A 20,359-nucleotide genomic window follows, 5' to 3' on the forward strand; every position below is an offset into this window, starting at 1 on the left:
TATTATCTATAAGATTAAATGAATACAAAATCAATCAAGTATTCCAAATTGGTAAATATTTTACTATATATGTCTTGAAGGGGAAGATAAAAAGAGAGGGCATAAATAAAAAAGAAACAACTGTTCTTGCTTTACAAAATATCTTTTTCCTACCTTCTTTTTTTCTTTTTTAAATAATCAAAGATGGTATGCTTTTCTTTCTCGTCACTATCCACCAATCCTTTGAGGAAGAAATAAAAAAAAGGGAGAGGCTGTTTCAAACTTTTAATTGAATTTAATTAGAAATAGCCTTTTTATCATCAAACTTTTTTTTCTAAAAACCTTGTGTTCGGATGACTTTTTTCATGGCCAACCAAAGAGTCCGATACGTAAACAAAAATTGTCTCGGCTTTCTAACCAATTACGTATTGCTTTGTTTTGAATGTTTCTTTTTATAGGACACTCCTCATTTCTTCTTCTAGATGCCACTGCCCGCTAAGATCGTGTTTTATTGTTTTAGGAACTTTCGTATAATTTCATAACTCTCGCTTCACAATGGTCCATCCAGCTCCACTGTTACAAACATAAATAATAATAAAAGGGCTCTCCTATTGGGATTGATAGGCCCAATAGATGTTACTTCAATAAAGGCTTACAATTATAAATATTAGGCCACTTTAAAGGTTAATAACATAGGCCTAAAAATAAATCTTTGGGCCAATCTAAAGAACGAAACCAGTTCCTCTAATTAACCATGAGGATCTCTTAAGTACCTCCTGGCAAAACGGCTACTTTTTTTGAACTAGCTACAATGATTATAGTGTATGAACTGCCTGAGATTGTTATATCCAGCCCCGTAAAAAATTTCAATATTATTTAAAATTTGATAATTTATCATGGTTTACCGTTCCTCACTTTCATACAATATATCTGAATTCTGATTTCTGAACACTGCAAATGTTATATATACACAATAATTTCAACCAATTATTCAATTGTGTTAGTAGTATATTATCATCATTTGTTAGTTTGCCAATTAAAAAGAGACGACTAGTACAAATCCAAAACATGTATCCACGAACTGACGTGAAAAAAAGAAAGATAGATAGCGGCTATGTGGCTAAAAGTCTATTCCCTTGGTACTAACTCTTTCTTAAGGCTAGGAAGGTCTATCGTATGATATAAAAGAGAGAGAGAGAGAAAAAGATAAGATTCTTCAAATTCATATATATTTCGAGCCATGATTTCCATGGGTTGGTGTTGGCATGGATAAGATTTTCATTTTATCTTTATATATAATCAATTTTTTGGTATTATTCGTCCAGAACGGCGTAGTTTCATAATTTGTTCGATAAAATATACATGGTGATCTATCTTGTCGAAGACTATATATTGTAGAGTTTTTAGTGAGTTGAATGGTATGGTAATCTTGCAATTTCTCTTACTAATATTAGGTCCAGCCGTCCAGTCAAACCATTTCATGTCATTTTGTTGATATTTTGTAATACATTGGCTTCAAATGGAAACAAAAAGGAAACGGTACGTCGGTACATATAAGTATAACTAGGTTCGGATCCGCACATACGTGCGGAGTCATATTTGTCAATATAATTCAAATTTAAATTGGTTTGGTTTTAGTAAATTTGTGAATATTTTAAATAATTATGATTTCACTATTAAATTTTTAATCCAGGTATATATCTGAATCAAACTTAAACCAAATTAGGAACAGTTAGATTTTTATTAAACCCGTATACTATTAAATCAGATAAAAATCATCAAAAATTAAACTTCTCGAATAAGATGACCTAATATATCAAGTTGCGCAAACACACCTCGATAGGTGTATCCTGCAACAGATTTAAAATTTTTTTGACCCATTCAAAACCCGTTTCGTGAAACCCATATGAGTAATGTGGGACGCAGGTGTGTTTGCGCAGTTTGATAATTTAGGTTATTCCATATATTTTTTCCTAATTTATATAAAATATTTAAAGGATTAGGTAAGAGATTCANTCTTTATATATAATCAATTTTTTGGTATTATTCGTCCAGAACGGCGTAGTTTCATAATTTGTTCGATAAAATATACATGGTGATCTATCTTGTCGAAGACTATATATTGTAGAGTTTTTAGTGAGTTGAATGGTATGGTAATCTTGCAATTTCTCTTACTAATATTAGGTCCAGCCGTCCAGTCAAACCATTTCATGTCATTTTGTTGATATTTTGTAATACATTGGCTTCAAATGGAAACAAAAAGGAAACGGTACGTCGGTACATATAAGTATAACTAGGTTCGGATCCGCACATACGTGCGGAGTCATATTTGTCAATATAATTCAAATTTAAATTGGTTTGGTTTTAGTAAATTTGTGAATATTTTAAATAATTATGATTTCACTATTAAATTTTTAATCCAGGTATATATCTGAATCAAACTTAAACCAAATTAGGAACAGTTAGATTTTTATTAAACCCGTATACTATTAAATCAGATAAAAATCATCAAAAATTAAACTTCTCGAATAAGATGACCTAATATATCAAGTTGCGCAAACACACCTCGATAGGTGTATCCTGCAACAGATTTAAAATTTTTTTGACCCATTCAAAACCCGTTTCGTGAAACCCATATGAGTAATGTGGGACGCAGGTGTGTTTGCGCAGTTTGATAATTTAGGTTATTCCATATATTTTTTCCTAATTTATATAAAATATTTAAAGGATTAGGTAAGAGATTCAGACGGAAAGTTCGTATTTCCGTTTGGATATCATCATAAAGTAGATATTTACCCTTTTCCAAGTTGACACTTAATCAAATTAGTTAGGTTTTGAGAATTATATATAGTTAAAAAAAAACACATTCCCAATATGGGAGATTCTTGATATAGGACATTTTCGATATAAGACAAACTTTTATTTCCGATTGAAAACATGATGGGACGGAAGCAAAATTACCGAAGTTTCGCGTTTTGCAAAAACACAAAGATAAATTATAGTATATTTATATGTTATATGATATAATAAAAATATTATAAAATTAATTGAATTTTTTTATTCTTGTTATTTTATGTATGGTTCATCTATATTGGAACACACTTTAATTTAATGCCTTTAATTGTTACTTTGAACATTGTTAGGCTAGATAATTTGAACAAAAAAACATGTTACATATAAGATTGTAAGCATTAATTTATTTTAAGTCTATAATGTTAATTTATCAATTTATAAGCTGATCCATAAAAACAATTTATTGATTTTTTAAAAAGATTCATTTATATGGTTCAAAAATGTTGAATAAATTCATTTATATGACAATGTTGAGATTGTAAGCATTAATTTATTTTAAGTCTATAATGTTAATTTATCAATTTATAAGCTGATCCATAAAAACAATTAAAAAGATTTTTTAAAAAGATTCATAGATAAGTTTAAAAATAAAACATTGATCCTTTTCAGAATACTGTTTGGCAAATTACTCAATTATTATTACACAATTTATTATAAATTTCCAAATTATAAATTACGGGGTGGAGATTATTATGAAGAAATCCAATGAATAAAAAAAAGGAAAAATGACAATGTTGAGTAGTAAAAGGGACAAAAATAAAACATAATAATGTTATTAAAAAAAAAAAAAAACTAAAACAGAGACATTGTTTTTTTGTTTAATTAAAAAAATCAGAGACATTTGTCTCTTCCGTCGTCTCTTTTCTTCTTCCTTCTTCTGAATCTCATCGATTTGATTCACGACATGCATGTCTCTTCCTGATTCTCTCCCTTCGTCTTCTTTTTATTCTCCTGTGACCCGCGAAGAAACCGGGTTTCACGCTTACCATGGAATCTTTCCGAGTACGATTACCGCCATTGGAGCGTGTTTGCATCTGAGAACGTGAGGGATAGTTCGACTTCTGGAGACACTTGGTCTTGCGTTGTCGTCGTCGGTACCTTCTATAACTTTGGTGAGATCAAATTTTTCAATCGATGCTTTGTCTCCGTTGTGATTAAGATATAAGAGNGAAAGAGTATGAATCTATTTGTACTGTGATAAAATTAGCCCTTATAGAAATGGTTGTACAATTAGTCGTTATAGTGCAAACAAATGAAAAAAAAGGTCTCGCCTTTAAAAACTCATTACTTGCAGGAGAAGAGATCAGAGTTATTGGATCAGTCTTATATGATTCTCCGCGTGATCCAAGTAAGCTTCTAATTTCTTGAGAAGAAATGTGAAAAACTGCACTATGTGGAATATAATGATTGATATTGGTAGAACTCCTTGTGAATTTCGGATTGTGAGATGGTGTAGGTCTCCTTGTATTAGATGATTGAGGAGCACTTTTTAATAGTTGGACCAGTTAAATCTTTTTCTTCTTCACCCTGTTTCATATATTGACAATAGTGACATAATTAGTTTAATATATTATATATTGATAAACAATGCTTGAGAATAAAGAGAAATAAACTTACTTTGGAATCGAGTTTTTTTGTCTGTGTTTGGAAGTGTTGTTCTTGAGTAGAGATCTGTATTTATAGAACTAATGGAGGTAGTTTGGTGAAATGGTATGATTCTAGAATATGCTTATTCAATAATGAAGATGAGATACGGTAGTATATTTCTTTTACATAAATTCTAACTCTTAAATCCGTGTTAGTTGCTAAAATTTAGAGGATAAGAATATTTTAGTTGATACAATTTTAAAAGGTAGGAATCGTAAAATATATTTTCACTTATTGTTTTCCTTTGATAGTAAGATTGTGTTTGATATAAAATGATTATGAGAAGATTTATTGCTATCTTTGAATCAGAGATCATCGTTATGATAAAGTCAGATTTGGATAGTTTTTACAATGATTAAGTCATAGGTTTTAAAATAATATAGATTTATATAGATTTTCAGTTATTGTTTTACTTGCATAGTAAGATCGGGTTTGCTGTAAAATGAATCTGAGAAGATTGTGGGAATTTTCTTTGCCATATTTTTTGTAAGTATTTAATGGTGAATTGGAGATTATGTAAATGATACAGTCCGATTTGGATGCTCTAAAATGATTTTGAGAAGTTTGTGAAAATTTTCATTGCCATATTTGTTATAAGTATTTAATGGTGAATTGGAGATTATGGAAATGATACAATCCGATTTGGATAGTTTTTGAGATGAATTAAGTTTCGGGTATTTAAATTAATTATGAGTTAGTTCTGGGTATTCGGGATTGCTTAACTATTTATGGGGTTTGTTATACTTATTTCCTAATTATTTTATGATTTGTTTTATAGGTATCTATGACGTAATCTGTTTGGAAACGTCTAAAGCTTAATCAAGATCCGAATAGTGTTATACGTAGTTAATAAAATCCGTATAAGGTCCGCGTCTTTTGATTAATATATTTACCAATTTGTCCCTCTGTTTTTTTTTCCTTTTTCTTCGTTTTTGTAAATCGTAAGGGCATGTAATGGAATACTTGTTTTGTTTATTTATTTTTATACCTAAGTGTACTCCCCAATTAATAGTATAGATAACATAAATATACTACTAGAACGTGAAGTGACCTTGGTGCAGTGGCCAAAGGTAAGTCCTTAATGCACAAGGCACCATCACACCCGGGATCGAGTCCCGGCTCTTACGAATGTAGGAATTTGGCTAATGGGCCGGCCAGTTGTGGCCAATAATGCAGAAATGTTGAAAAAAAAAAAAAAAATATACTACTAGAACTATACAGTATTTTCTCGTATGTCTCAATTCTAAACCATTATATCAAATAAACTTGAAAATTTTGATTTCAAAGTTTTTCAGTAACAGAAAATATTAAATGATAACATTTATTACAAATTATATATGAACAAAATAATGACTTTCTATTTCTGGCCAATTGCATAATGGATGTGAGATTTCTATAGACGAAATTAGAAACCTAACTCCTCTACTTTACGCCTTCCGGAAACAAGTCAAATCGAATAAGTGAATTGAGAGACAATACATGGAATTGATCTTAACACAAGTGGGTAAATCCATTACTATGTTCTCTGGTCACGCTCGTCTAAATCTCACGTATGATCATTTACTTTTGGTATCTTATCTTCTGCTATATGAATAATATATCATATAATAATATATAAATTATTGGTAACACTATAATACTATATACATAGAAGTAAGTCCTACATTACTATGACGAAATATAAGTATTATAATTTAGAGTGTAACAATGTATATTCGTAATGGCTGAAGAATTAGTTCACAAATTATCTAAATACTGATAGCTAGTTCTTGTGTTTAGTATGTGACATGGTCTTATTTGGTGGATAATGTAATAGACAAAACTTGTAAACTTTTTGTTCTTTATCGAATAGTATGATGAAAAGATCGTGTCTGTTAATTCTTCATACATCACTTTTCCTTGCTTCATACTTCGTTGGCGTATTTTACAAATTTAATTGATCATTATATAAGATTGCATGTGAATATTGGACTCACTTAGTCACTTATGCACGGTACAAAATCCAAGTTCAATCAAAAAGACTTCGAAGTAGAATAAAAATATCTATAGTTTGGGAGAAGGAAACAAAACAAAAAATGAAAGGTAAATTTCTTTTTGGGGGAGAGTACTGTTGTTTGCCCTACAGACCAAGGCACTGAAATCGAGTTGGTATTATTAGGACACTTACGTTTGGCACCCATGGCCTTGGCCATGTGCATTGTTCGTCTTCTTCTTCAAGGATAATATAGTCACTGTTATTTTCTTTTAAACATTTACGTCTACACACCAAATTGGGAAATACTTAGACCATCATTAGCCCAACACCACTCACAACGTTTCTTTAAAAAAAAAATATATTATTTTAATCACAATTAATTGTAACTATTCAAAAATTGACACATGTTGATATTTGTTCTGAATCGTTATTTCCACAAGCAACAGAAGAAACGGTTCTCTTTTTACTGAACCAAATAATAGATTTTTTATTTTATTTTTGGGTTCATTCATAAGAATAACTGTGTGAGCATCTCCCAGTAATAATGTTCTTAACGATCCATAAGGTTCTCGTTCTAGCTCGATTAAAAGAGAAAAAAAACAAAAGTAAATGAAATAGCTGTAAGTAAAAGACATGAAAACCCTTTTTAGGAGAAAACTAATTATTAAAAGAAATAGGAGAAGAAGAAGAGGAAGAAGCAAGAAAGGGTTTGGTCTTCTTTTCTGATTCTGAAACTGTCTTAATAAGAGTGAGAAGTACTGTTCATGGAAAGTGTGTCCCTACCAAACAAAACTGTCCTCACTGCCATCTTCAATAATACTTTACGGGGACCCCTCTCTCTAGTCCTAGTCCCAACGCACCATCTCATTGTTGTGTCTACAAAATACAGATTTACATATATATACTGTATATATATAGTATAGTAGCTATGTGGATCTAGCCACTTCCTAACAGTTGCAGTCAGATTTTATGGTAACGAAATGAAATATATATAGTATACGGCTAATGTGTAACCCGGCTGATGCCAACATATCAACGTATAAGAAGATTAGTTGGATAGTGACTGTTAATTACTAACTAACTATCCTAATACTCTTTTAGGGGTTACACTAGTTATTATATTTTCTGGACGACCGAAATATCAAATATCAGATCCTATATTTTGCCTATGAAACATCAAACGTCTGCGTTTAAGCCTTATCAATCCAAACAATGCTTTTTTTGAATGGTGAGGTAAGATAAGCGCTTCACATTGACCGCATAGCCAAAGTTAAAACTAGTTTAATAACAAAAAACAAAAACCAAAAGAGTATTGTTGTTGTCTCTATCCAAAGAAAAAATATATAATTTAGGGTAAACAAAAATATTAGAAATCTAAAGAAGACAAGATAATATAAATTTGATCTGGAGGACAGGACACCTACGGATATTGTTTGCCTCAAAATATTAGATTAGATTTTAAAAGAAATGTTTTTATTTTTTTTCAACCTCAAATATTAATAAATATAAAATTCGGATATATATTTATATCTATATGTAAAATACATACTACGACTATTTAGAATTGCACGGCTTAAGAGTTTTTATTCTTTATTTTTCAACCCTTCGTTTTTATACATGCACGCACCGAACCTCTTCTTCTCTCCCTTTTCATATATGTGGAAGCTGCATTTATTAAGAAGAGTTTAGAAACTAGAAAGTGTCAAACCCCAAAGAGAATGTTTTTGGCTGAGAGGAGAGAGAGAAGATGAAGAAGGTGTTGTAAATTTGAAGACTACTTGAGGGGAAAGAGACCAATACAAACCCAAATTTTTATAAATTATTACTTCATCAGAAGAAGTCCCATTCGAGAGAGTTCTCCTAAAGCTTCAATTGATTCTCATGTAAGCAAGCCTCTCTTGTAATTTATTTTTTGACTTAACTTCTCATAGAATACTGTCTTGTTTTGTGCATTTACTCTTCTTCTTCTCCTTTTAATTTGGATGATATAACATTCAATGCTTTATTTCATTTAACAAAAACTTATCCAAATTCTGCTACTTTCTTGTTGTTTTCTCTCTCTGCAACATTCCTTATTTCTCATAATTTAATGTTCTCTCCTCGTACATCCTCTTTGTTCTGTCTTAAGAAATCCACCCACCAAACCATTGTTTTCTTTCAAGTTTCAATATTTTTCGAAAAGGGTAACCTAAAAAACTAATCTTTTTTTTTTTGGTTCTTTTTGTTGAAGCTAACTAATAATGGGAGGATTAATGAGATTTGGTGAATTAGAAGAACAATTTGCTCAGCTTTCAGACACTACAATAGAAGAGAAGGTCCCATTTCTACAAATGCTTCAATGCATAGACCCAAATTTTACAACAGCAGAACCATTTCTCCAATCACTTCTCCAGATCCAAACCCTAGAACCAAAGAGCTGTCACACCTTTGATGCAACAACCATCAAAAGAGACCCGGGTCAAGCAGATGACCCGGAAAAGGATCCGAGAACAGAAGACGGAGGAGCAGCAACGACGGTCCTCAAAGAAAAAAGAAAACGGAAACGTACAAGAGCTCCAAAGAACAAAGACGAAGTTGAAAACCAAAGAATGACTCACATTGCCGTCGAACGTAACCGAAGACGACAAATGAACGAACACTTAAACTCCCTCCGGTCTCTCATGCCTCCTTCGTTTCTCCAACGGGTAACAAAATGTTTTAAGGCTTCTTTTAATATTTTTCTAATGGACACGTATCACAGTACTAGTCTTTCGATATTTAGCTTAAACAAGAAAACGTTTTTGTTTCTTTAGGGTGATCAAGCGTCGATCGTGGGAGGAGCAATAGATTTCATAAAGGAACTAGAGCAACTCTTGCAATCTCTAGAAGCTGAGAAACGAAACGATGGAACTAACGAAACTCCTAAAACAACGGCGTCGTCTACTTCATCTTCGTCTCGTGCATGTACTGCTAACTCTTCTGTTTCTAGCGTCTCGACGACGTCGGAAGATGGATTTACGGCGAGATTCGGCGGTGGGGAGACGGCGGAAGTGGAAGCTACGGTGATACAGAACCATGTGAGCTTGAAGGTTCGGTGTAAGAGAGGAAAAGGACAGATCTTGAGAGCTATTGTCTCCATTGAAGAACTAAAGCTTGCGATTCTACATCTCACTATCTCTTCTTCCTTTGACTTTGTCGTCTACTCTTTCAATCTCAAGGTAATTAAAATTCTTTAATCTTTATTTACATCTTCTTAAACAGTTTCAGTTTCCCCTAGCTTAAGCAAATTAAGCATTAGTATTTTAAGTAGTCTTATGTAGCTAGCAGTTAATTTGACTTTTTGAGGAAAACTAAGGAATCTACATTTTTAGTTAATTATGCATGATAACATAAATAAATACTTGAAAATGTATGTGCCTAGAAATGTGTCTTTTAAGGTTTTTGTAAACTAGTTGCTAAGTTTTGTTTGATTTTGGAGAGATGAGAAATGAATGGTGTTTGTGCATGCAGATTGAAGATGGTTGTAAATTAGGATCAGCAGATGAGATAGCGACGGCCGTTCATCAGATCTTCGAGCAAATCAACGGTGAAATGATGTGGTCAAATCTTAGTCGAACTTAGTTGACTTTGGAGTTTTTTTTTTCTTTCTTCTACCTAGTGATGTGTGTTACTTTAGTTTACAAAAGAAGAGAAGTAAAATAAATAAAACAAAAAGGAAAAACCAAATAGGTGAGATTTTTTGGGGGTCGCTAGTTTTTAGCTTTTAGCTTTTAGACTAGCCGCACGGTTCTACATAGACATTACGAAGGATTAGCGTCAAAGAAAAAGAGGAGAAACAATGACATTATGAAAAGGTTATATTGCCTGTAATTTTCGAATAGAGTTATAAGATTGATTAATTAATATCAGTTTCCAATTCTCATCTACAAAAAAATGTATTAAAATTGCCATTTCTATACAGGGGAAGTTCATAAGTTGACTTTGTTAGTCCGTAGTAGAATGGTTACGGAAATGGACAAATACAATTAAAGCTGAAAAAACATCATTACAATGTTTACAAAGAACAACAAGTCGTCGTCTTCACACTTTCGCATTCTCTATTTAAGAATTTATTTTGCGTATCCCTACTTTTTGATTATATATCATCTTCCATGCGTCTGACAAATCTATGCTTTGATAGAAAAGGACACAGCTATCATATAATATCAAAAAACAAATTTTTTTTCTTTTTGTTTCATCGACGTCTATAGACTTAGATTAGATCTCTAGTAAAACGATGAGAAAGGTGACAGAAAATTTAATATTCCAAAGATTTTTAAAAAGCATCGTAAAAGGAAGTCTATGGTCAGAGTCTCATTGACACATCCGTCTCACTTGTTTATACGTAAAACTTTAGCCTACTACACTACACAATAACACATTAGTTTTATTCAAAGAATTATTTATTCTATTGATTTCTCATTTCCAGATACATTAGTTACATAATTACTTCTAATATTTTGGGTGAAAAAAACTACTATAAAATCAGAATAAAAATATGAAAATTATGCAATGTGTGAATAATAGTAGTAGTATTATACAGACAGCAATGATACAATTATTTAATTATTGTGTGTGTGTGTGTAAGAGTGAACGACAAGATCAGACGTCAGAGATCAATAGACTGGGTAAAACAACTCTCTTCTTTTCCAACTTTTTGGTCAAAGTCAAACCATTTGGTCATTTTTCTACAGTACGTTTTTCAAGTAAAGTAAATAATTATTGAGTAATAATATGTGTGTAATAGTTACTCATTTTGTCTTGGGCTTCAAACAAAAGCCCTTCGATATTGTGAAAAAGATGAAGCCCAGTTAACTGTAGATAGGCCTATTTATTTAAGAATTTGAGCCATTTTTTGGTGTAGTCTTTGTTAGTTTTACCACTTTCTAAGTTATAAAAGTTTGATTTAACATGCGTTTTATTTGTTATATTTGGGTTTAGTCGGTTCTATTTGTTCTTAGGGTTTAGTATTTGGTATTAAGTACGTATTATATTTAAAAAAAAAAAACTGAAAACGTATTTTTTCTTCTTCTCAAAAATGGTAAAATCCACAAATTATTCAAAAAATAATACATCCAAAAGATTTTTTTTCAAAAAGTGGTATTTTTAACAAGAATCCAAACCCATGTTAGAAATGCCAAAAGATTACATAGCTTTATGAGTCAAATTCGGTGGAATTGAGGTTTTTGATTCTCGAGTCTTTATTTGATATTGAGTTACAAAACTCGAAGGATGTGTTTGTTTAATGATTGTTATTTGATTTTATTTGATAGTTGTAAAGAGTTTGTAGATTTTTCTAAATAAATATTAAAATTATACCAGCTTAAACGTTGATTTACAACATCTAGGAACAACGGAATACTTGGTTTTACATATTGTATTCAAGTTCGTCGTTCGTGAGATCATCACTGCACGAAGACAAAGAAGGCGATGGCAAAAACTAATGCTTCTTTGAATACGTTAGTAAAATTCAAATCTTCTTTAATTCTATTATAGTGTTGTTTTATTTTGTTTTGTGTAAATATTATTCTTTTGTAAAACCTCAAAATTTGTTTTAATGATATTTACATATTGAGAATTGGTCAAACGCGCGTACGCACTTTTGATATAATTATAACATTTTAGTGTGGACTTTTTAAATGTCAAGCAAGTATCATGTAATACACAACAATTCAATTCCTTCTACTTTGTTGTCTATCCGACTATTGACAACTTTTTTTTTGTATGTATGTTTAATGTTAAGAGACTATATATTGACTAAATGAGAACACATACATAGAATTAATTTTTTTTCTTTCACTAAAGGTTTTATTTTAACAAAATATTGAGTTCTCTTTTCTACGAGAAATAATGTTGTAACATGGTATAAAGTTATATCCTACGAACATTAATATATATATATATATAAATATATATTATATCTTCTAAATCCACGATGTTATAATGATTGAGGAATGAGGAGGGTTGTGGGATGTAGATCGAGACTCGACGGTATCAAATCTCGTCATCGCACTTTGCTTGAACGTGCAAGCGACTGCCAAACGCGTTTGTTTAGAGGAATAACCGGGACACCGAGATACCGTTCACACATATACAATAAATCTAACTTCATATTTCAATCTAATTAATTATAAACAAAAATTTTAACATCTGAAACCCATTTTATATGACACATTGATAGTACATATACGGTAATTCCACCAAACGTGAATTTTTCTATATTTTTGATCTGCTAACCTTTAAAGCAACATTTTAATATTCTGGTAGCTTAATCGAATGAATAAATTGTCTCTCATTCTTGTTTCATTCTGTATTAGATTGCTTCCTTTTTATTTGTTCGTTTTAAATAATTAAATCCACTAAAAATATATAATTAAACAAGATTCACATATTAGAACGTGCTTACGTGCATGGGCCAACTAACCATACATTACATAGTATTGATAATAGCGGGTCCCATTACTTATGTTTTATATGTTTTCACTATGGAAGCATAATCTCAAGAATATGCCATCAAATAAAATTCGTTGTACATGAATTCTTCTTACGTGTGGCTGAATACTATACTACGTAAAATCCAAGATATATAATAATTTAATCTAATTTGAATTAATGTTAAATTCTCCATCAATTGATTTATTAATCACTTAAAAACAACATACTATATGTAGTAGAATCAACATTTCAGCCACACAACTAAAAAAACATTAGAAAAAGACACATGAGAGAATAAATAACATCAATATCTCTCACAATACCCTTTAGTAGGGCACACCAGGAGATTTAAAACCCTAACTTAGAAATCATTAGAAGGAAGTGGTTCATGCCCATTACTACTGATAAAGATAGTGTCATAAACAATAGCTGCAATGGCTGCACCGATAAAAGGACCAACCCAATAGACCCAATGATTCGTCCATGTCCAGCTAACCACGGCGGGACCAAACGAAACTGCCGGGTTCATGGAGGCTCCGTCGAACGCACCACCGACGAGAATATTAGCTCCAACGATTAACCCAATCGCTAAAGGAGCAATGATTCCAATATCACCTTTCTTGGGATCCACGGCAGTTGCGTAAACCGTGTAAACTAACCCAAACGTCATCACAATCTCGAAAATTACGGCATTCCACGGTGTGACTCCATAGGATAACGAAAAAGCTGACGTTTCCATACCTCCTGTGCTTACCTTAAGCAACAAGCAAGCTACAACTGCACCGAGTAACTGAGCGATCCAATAAAGAATAGCTCTTAACAACGTAATGTTTCCACCTATAAAAGCTCCGAACGTAACCGCGGGATTCACATGGCCGCCTGAAACGTTTGCTCCAACGGAAACCGCAACGAACAACGCAAACGCATGTGACAAAGACGCGGCCACAAGACCCGAAGGTGTGGCTGGACCATCTCCTGTTAGCTTCCCATAAGCCATCCCAGAGCCTTGACCCGCGAAAACGAATATAACCATGGAGAAAAACTCCGCGAAAGCAGCTCTAATCGCATCGGGGCGACTAGCTTCTCCCGGCGTTCCAATCGCGATTCTGTTGATAGCCATTGTTACAAATACAAATTTGGTTTCTTAGCTATATCTTTCTTGCTTCACTAAGTTTATATAGTTAAAGGGGGGAGTGACACGTGTGTGTTGGAGAATCGTTCAAGAGACTAGGTTTAGTGTTTTACGGTAGGCCCCATGTTTTAAGAGATGGAACGGTGATTAGTTAAATCATATTTGATTTATAACTTAATGACGTATTTATGTTCAAAGCTTAATCCGTTTTTTTCGCTTTCTATAAATACCAATATGGTTCGCAATTGAAGAGCACGCGCTTTACTGTTTTCTCTTCCTCCTCTTGTCACTTTATTTTTTTCTTCTCCATAGTTTCCGCAAGATTGTTCTGTGTTCTCTTCTTGAAAACGATTCCAAGGTACGACTTTTTTTTTTTTTTGAGTTCTTGATTTGTTTCGTTGCGTATCAACGATGTTTTGATCCTCTAGATTTATCAAGAAATGAACGATCGTTAGTATTTTAACTGAATTTTGTCACGATTTTTGTAGACTTGTTGGATCTTGAATATGGATGGTTGATAGGGTTTTGTTGATTTTATTTTACTAGTAGAATCTGATGATAGATGTTAAATCTTTTGAGTGATGGATCGTTTGATCAGCCTCACTAGTTATGAATTTAGATTTTTGAGGTGAACTGATCAATGGAAATTAATTAACAAGATTCCTAACATTTGGTTCTGTTTTTGCTCTGTTTATTATTAGATGAATGGAGGAGAAGAAGTGAAAACGAATCAATCTCAGAAGAAGCTTCAGCAACCTACACCACGTTTAAACGAGAGGATTCTCTCATCTTTGTCTAAGAGATCGGTTGCTGCACATCCATGGCATGATCTTGAAATCGGTACTTAAGATTTTGTGTGTGTGTTTTGGAGTCTTTTTATATAGCTGGCTGATTTAGAGTCTTTTGTTAACTTGAATTATTATTTGTGTACTACAGGACCTGGAGCTCCAGTGATCTTCAATGTGGTATGTCTTATATGCTTGATGATGTGTGTTTTGGTAATGAGTAGATCACAAAGTGAGAATCTTGAATCATTATACTTTTTGAATCAGGTTATTGAGATCTCAAAGGGGAGCAAGGTCAAGTATGAACTTGACAAAAAAACAGGACTCATCAAGGTAAAAAAGATCAAATCTTGGAGAATGATATGATCTTGTGGGGGAAACCAATCTTTTAAGTGTTTTGAATGTGGATCTCACAGGTTGATCGGATTCTGTATTCATCGGTTGTGTATCCTCATAACTACGGGTTTATCCCACGCACACTATGTGAAGACAATGACCCTATGGATGTTTTAGTTATCATGCAGGTTTGACTCTAAAATCTATAAACTATTGGAAATTTGCTGATATGGATGAAACAATTATCTTATATCAAAAGTTGGTTAAAATGTACAGGAGCCTGTGCTTCCGGGTTGTTTTCTTCGCGCCAGAGCTATTGGTTTAATGCCTATGATTGACCAGGTAAACATACAACATTGTTCCTTTTGGTTCAAGTTTTGTGTAGTAATAATGTAGCTAATACTTTTGTGTCTTGTGAAAAAAGGGTGAAAGAGATGACAAGATCATTGCAGTATGTGTTGATGATCCTGAGTATAAGCATTACACTAACATCAATGAACTCCCACCTCATCGTCTCACTGAAATCCGCAGATTCTTCGAAGACTGTATCCTTAAAACACTATTTTAATCTTAATTCTTTGATGATTCTTTTTTTTTTTGTTACCTTTAACCGCAAGTTAAACAGACAAGAAGAATGAGAACAAGGAAGTTGCAGTGAATGATTTCCTACAACCTGGTCCTGCTATTGAAGCCATTCAGTACTCAATGTAACTAAACTTTCTTATTATGATTCTTTTTTTAAAGATCTTATTAAGCAAATCTTGATTCTTGATTTTGAAAATCTCTCTTCTTACAGGGACCTTTACGCTGAGTACATTCTTCACACCCTGAGGAGGTAGATTAAAAAAAGAAAAGGACTTCTTCAAGAACATTCCTACCATATTTTTGCTCTGCAAACTCAGATTTTGTTGCAGTGAATTTGCAAAAAAAAAAAAACAAGAATTTGTGTCTTTTTTGTTTTGTTTTGTTTTGTTTTGAATAAGCACGTGTCTTATATTTTGGCTTTTAAACGCTTCTTCTTTGTTGTTGTTTTCTCACTTTGTATTTGTGTAACACTGTCTTCTTTGAATGTTTTTTTTTTTTTTTAAAGATAATAATTTCAAGCTTTCGATTTGGTTCAAATGAAACCAGAGTTTTTAATAATAAGTGTCACTGTCACTTTAGAAGAGTCCCCCCCATTTCCCACATTTGTTTTCCTCTGATATCCAAATCCCAATTAGATTTGCAGAATCAGAATGAGAAATTGTCAGGTGGTGCTGAGTGGTGAAAGTGAAACTCTCTTTTTTTTTTTCTTTCTTTTTCTTTTGTCAGATAGTTGGATCTGCTGCTCACCCAAACTGGGCCTGGCCCAGTAAAGATCAATACCAGTCACATTAATATCATCGATTATACCCCTTACTTTTTCTTTTTCTTTGGGAGACAAACGACCCTACTTTTTTTTAATTTTTGTCAAAACAAAAAGTACTATTAAGCATTATCAAACTGTAGAAAAATATTTGAAACGAACAAAAAAAAAAAATGGCTGAAAAATCCCTTATTATCAAACAGAAAAAGTAGACGAAATAATTATATGATATTAGGTGTTCATAAAACATCACTGAAACCACTAAATTTATTAATTATTATTACATTTTATGTACCTTTTAATATAAACAGTTTATTTGCTCTATGACTTTATAGTTATCCGAATTTATTGAATCAGATCGGAACTTATAACAGAGTGAAACGGATATTACAGAAAATTTGCAGAGCCCTATACTTATTCCATGCAACTAGACTACGTTTGCTCCTACGATGATAATAAGAGACCCATTCTCCATACATTGATACTTTATATTATGCACACCCATACGCACACATTTCAAGTTTAATCTGTCATTGACTATATACGTACGCTTACATTGATTATTAATGTTTCAGTTCGTTCTTGGTTCCCAGAGTGAAACTGGACCGGCTACTTTCATATCATAGAATAGCTATTTTTCTGATAGTGTCTGCATCTTAATAAATACTATATAGTATATGCACAATGATTTCGACAAAAGTGTATATAAACCTATATATATACTAATATACACAACCGAATCATAACACCTTTCTTATTACGTACTACAAAAATTCATAAAGCATTGCTTGTTTTCTAAAGGGGACCAAACTAATTAATCCCTAACATTTTTCGATGGCAATGGAAAAGGTCGAAAAAAATTAAATGGAAAAAATCCCCCCAAGGACCAAAAAATATACCTCTCCAAGTTGATCAAAGTAAATAGATTTATAAAAAAAAATTGTGTGAAGGTAAAGCGTGGAAGGCTCTTTTTGCGACAAACTCTACATGGACATAGTGGTCCAATGGTCCTTACCCTAATCGTTTGTTGAGACATTTTATCATGTTATCATTCGAAAACGTTTTGTAGTATATATTACATAAGATATGTAAGAGATTATTATTTTCTTGGAGACTTGGACAATCAGAAAAGTTAAAGGTTTAATTAAGCTAGATATATAAAATAACATAACAGTAGGGGTGATGCTACTGATCACTTTTAGGTGATCATTAACCAGGACAAAGCTAAAAAATTAAATCATGTTCCCGGCCGTACTTATTAATCATTTTCAAGACTCGTTTATATATAACTTAAGTAATTCCGTAGACTAATTTCAGGGTATACGCAAGTTCATTTGGGTACAAACACACCATGTGAAGCATCTGGACCAAAATTTATATATATAGAGATATATATATATATATATATATATAACATATCGTAAAAGAATGTATGTCATTTATTTTTATATACTTATTTAAGCAATATTATTAGAAGTTTAAACCTACTATCATGTAGTATATTACAAAAATGCCATTGTATTTAATTAATTTAGTAACTAACAAAAAAAAGCTTATATTAATTTTAGTTTATAAAATAATAAAACAATATTTTGAAATTTATTATTATTTAACAAATTTCATTTATTGTTTCAGAAATCTTAAAAAACAATAACAAACTATTTAGAAAAATTATAAAACTTAATTTTATTTACAAAACTAAGATTAAATATTTGCATCCCTAAATCGTTTAATAATGAAAAATATATTTTAAAACTAAGATACAACATTGCTTATATTTTTAAAATAAAAATATTATATCTGATTTATTAAATATTTTTTCACTGTACATTGATGCAGTGACATCTTTTTAAAATCCAACAAATCACAAATGTTAGTTTGATTCAATATAATATATACAACTAAAAAATAAAAAAAATTAAATCAAGATCTCTAAATACGACCCCTTCAGTACAGATAATGTTTTATTTTATGGATTTTACCAAATTTATATAATTCATGGATTTGAACATTGTATCATATAACGGGTTATGAAACTAAGTAAATTAAATATAAAAGATTATAAAATTTAGAGAATAAATGAAATAAAACTGTTATTATTATTTTATAACAAAAAAATGACAGTAAAATTTACGAAAACATTTTCCCATGTTGTACATCACGAATAACTATCTAGTTTGTTTTTTATATTATTTGCGTATATCATATCGCTATGATAGCATCAAAAGTTCAAAACTGTAATCGTTTGACAACAAAACAAGTATTTGCAAGGAAAAAGTGTTCTTATAACATGTAAAGAAATCTATAACCGACCGCTAGATTGACAACAATTATATAACTAGAAAATATTTTTTTAACATGAAATCCTAGATTTATCAAAATCTCTAGACATAAAGTCATAGGTGGATTTATATATATATATATATATATATTATATTAATTTCAAAATGCTATATTGTTCTGTGATGTTGATGCAAATAATGTTGGGTACCACAAAACATGGACACACATAAAAAAAAAACAGAGCTATTTTCCACTTGAGTTTTGTACTAATCATATTATATCAGACCAATTGGACAAAATTTATTATGGTTTTCTTGCAAGAGATTAGTTTTCCCTCAGTTTTATCAGACATAAATAATATTCCATGTGATTTTCTCAGTTATGACATGTAAATCTAACTAAGATGAAAAAAAGAAAAAGAAAAACAAAATCTAACTAAGATGATAAAAACAAAATCTGTAAAAGTTGCATGTGTTTACATTTTGACACATTAGGACAAGTATACAGATATAGTTTTAATTGATATATTAGATTGAAATCTCCTTCTTTTTAAAACTGGAGATATTAAACCAATTACCAAAAACCAAATAACTTTTATTTGCAATATCTACAAGACTTTATTGGTTATATCACCTGTAGACAAATATGTGCTTATCACCTGAAAAATATTTACTAATCTGTACTCAAAGAATTTTAAAAATCTTTGAAACCTTTTTACCATTGATTTAAGACTATTTCTGAAAAATTCAAGAATTTTACTTTGGTATTTTTAAAATATTATTTTTAAAAATTCTTAGAAAAAGCTAAAAATATAGGTATTATTTATAGAGACTGATTATAGTTACATATAAGATAAAATTTATTAGTATTTTGTTATATATTTTAAAATACAGAAAATAAAATATTTAACATTATAATTACTAGAATAAGAAATTTAAATAGAACTAATACTAAATTTTATTTATTTATTTTTCTACTTTACTAAAGCATATTATTTTATCTGGTCTATTGTCTATTTAGTAATCTATTTTGAACTTTTAATGATTTCATACATGTATAGATATAAATATTAATTAGCTGGTCAAATGTCTGTTTTATAATCTATTGATAATTTGTTCATGGTCTTTTTACATATGTCTAATACACATATATAGATACTAAATCAAATAGTTCCACGCGTCCGTATTTGCGTTGAGCAATATATGTAATGCTTATTTTTGGTGCGCAAATATTAGTCATTTAATTTCTTCATGAACTTTTTAGATATCTCTAATACACATATATAGATACTAAATCAACTATTTCCACGCGTCTCCACATGCGTGGATCTAGTAAAATTATATCTTAGTTGTATGGTTATTTTTAGTGTGCACATATTAGTTATAATATATGAGAAATTAATTTGTATAGCTAAAAATAACTACCAAGCAGAAACCAACAAACAAAAATATTAAATACAGAAGATCTGATATGAGTAAAGATGAAATTAAAAATACAGATATCTAAATAAGGGGAAATAGTGTCACAAAACATTGTCACACTTGCCTTACCAATACACAATACATGTAAGC

At 31.1% G+C, this 20,359-nt stretch overlaps 3 protein-coding genes across 3 annotated transcripts; 2 read left to right on the forward strand and 1 right to left on the reverse strand.

The window, feature by feature from the left end:
* LOC104713008 (transcription factor bHLH57-like) lies at positions 8,022 to 10,341 on the forward strand. The gene is made up of 4 exons (XM_010430039.2): positions 8,022 to 8,337; positions 8,685 to 9,138; positions 9,247 to 9,651; positions 9,944 to 10,341. Exons 2-4 carry the CDS (start codon positions 8,695 to 8,697, stop codon positions 10,052 to 10,054), a joined length of 960 nt encoding a protein of 319 aa, XP_010428341.1. The 5' UTR covers positions 8,022 to 8,337; positions 8,685 to 8,694; the 3' UTR covers positions 10,055 to 10,341.
* On the reverse strand, positions 13,101 to 14,033 carry LOC104713017 (aquaporin TIP1-3). The gene has a single exon (XM_010430051.1). It carries the CDS (start codon positions 14,025 to 14,027, stop codon positions 13,269 to 13,271), a length of 759 nt encoding a protein of 252 aa, XP_010428353.1. The 5' UTR covers positions 14,028 to 14,033; the 3' UTR covers positions 13,101 to 13,268.
* Positions 14,290 to 16,287, forward strand: LOC104713026 (soluble inorganic pyrophosphatase 5-like). Its single transcript, XM_010430061.1, has 9 exons — positions 14,290 to 14,397; positions 14,741 to 14,879; positions 14,976 to 15,004; positions 15,092 to 15,157; positions 15,241 to 15,348; positions 15,437 to 15,502; positions 15,585 to 15,705; positions 15,786 to 15,867; positions 15,957 to 16,287. Exons 2-9 carry the CDS (start codon positions 14,741 to 14,743, stop codon positions 15,997 to 15,999), a joined length of 654 nt encoding a protein of 217 aa, XP_010428363.1. The 5' UTR covers positions 14,290 to 14,397; the 3' UTR covers positions 16,000 to 16,287.

This window comes from Camelina sativa, chromosome 2 (genome assembly GCF_000633955.1).
Source record: "Camelina sativa cultivar DH55 chromosome 2, Cs, whole genome shotgun sequence".
Classification (NCBI taxonomy): Eukaryota; Viridiplantae; Streptophyta; class Magnoliopsida; order Brassicales; family Brassicaceae; genus Camelina; species Camelina sativa.

Excerpts from the sequence above, each read along its gene's own strand:
- LOC104713008 (XM_010430039.2), top strand. The coding sequence starts at position 8,695 with ATGGGAGGATTAATGAGATTTGGTGAATTAGAAGAACAATTTGCTCAG. Across the intron at positions 9,139-9,246 it reads CTCCTTCGTTTCTCCAACGG|GGTGATCAAGCGTCGATCGT; the intron begins GTAACAAAATGT and ends TTGTTTCTTTAG. Across the intron at positions 9,652-9,943 it reads TCTACTCTTTCAATCTCAAG|ATTGAAGATGGTTGTAAATT; the intron begins GTAATTAAAATT and ends TTGTGCATGCAG.
- LOC104713026 (XM_010430061.1), top strand. The coding sequence starts at position 14,741 with ATGAATGGAGGAGAAGAAGTGAAAACGAATCAATCTCAGAAGAAGCTT. Across the intron at positions 15,005-15,091 it reads CTCCAGTGATCTTCAATGTG|GTTATTGAGATCTCAAAGGG; the intron begins GTATGTCTTATA and ends TTTTTGAATCAG. Across the intron at positions 15,868-15,956 it reads GAAGCCATTCAGTACTCAAT|GGACCTTTACGCTGAGTACA; the intron begins GTAACTAAACTT and ends CTCTTCTTACAG.
- LOC104713017 (XM_010430051.1), bottom strand. The coding sequence starts at position 14,027 with ATGGCTATCAACAGAATCGCGATTGGAACGCCGGGAGAAGCTAGTCGC.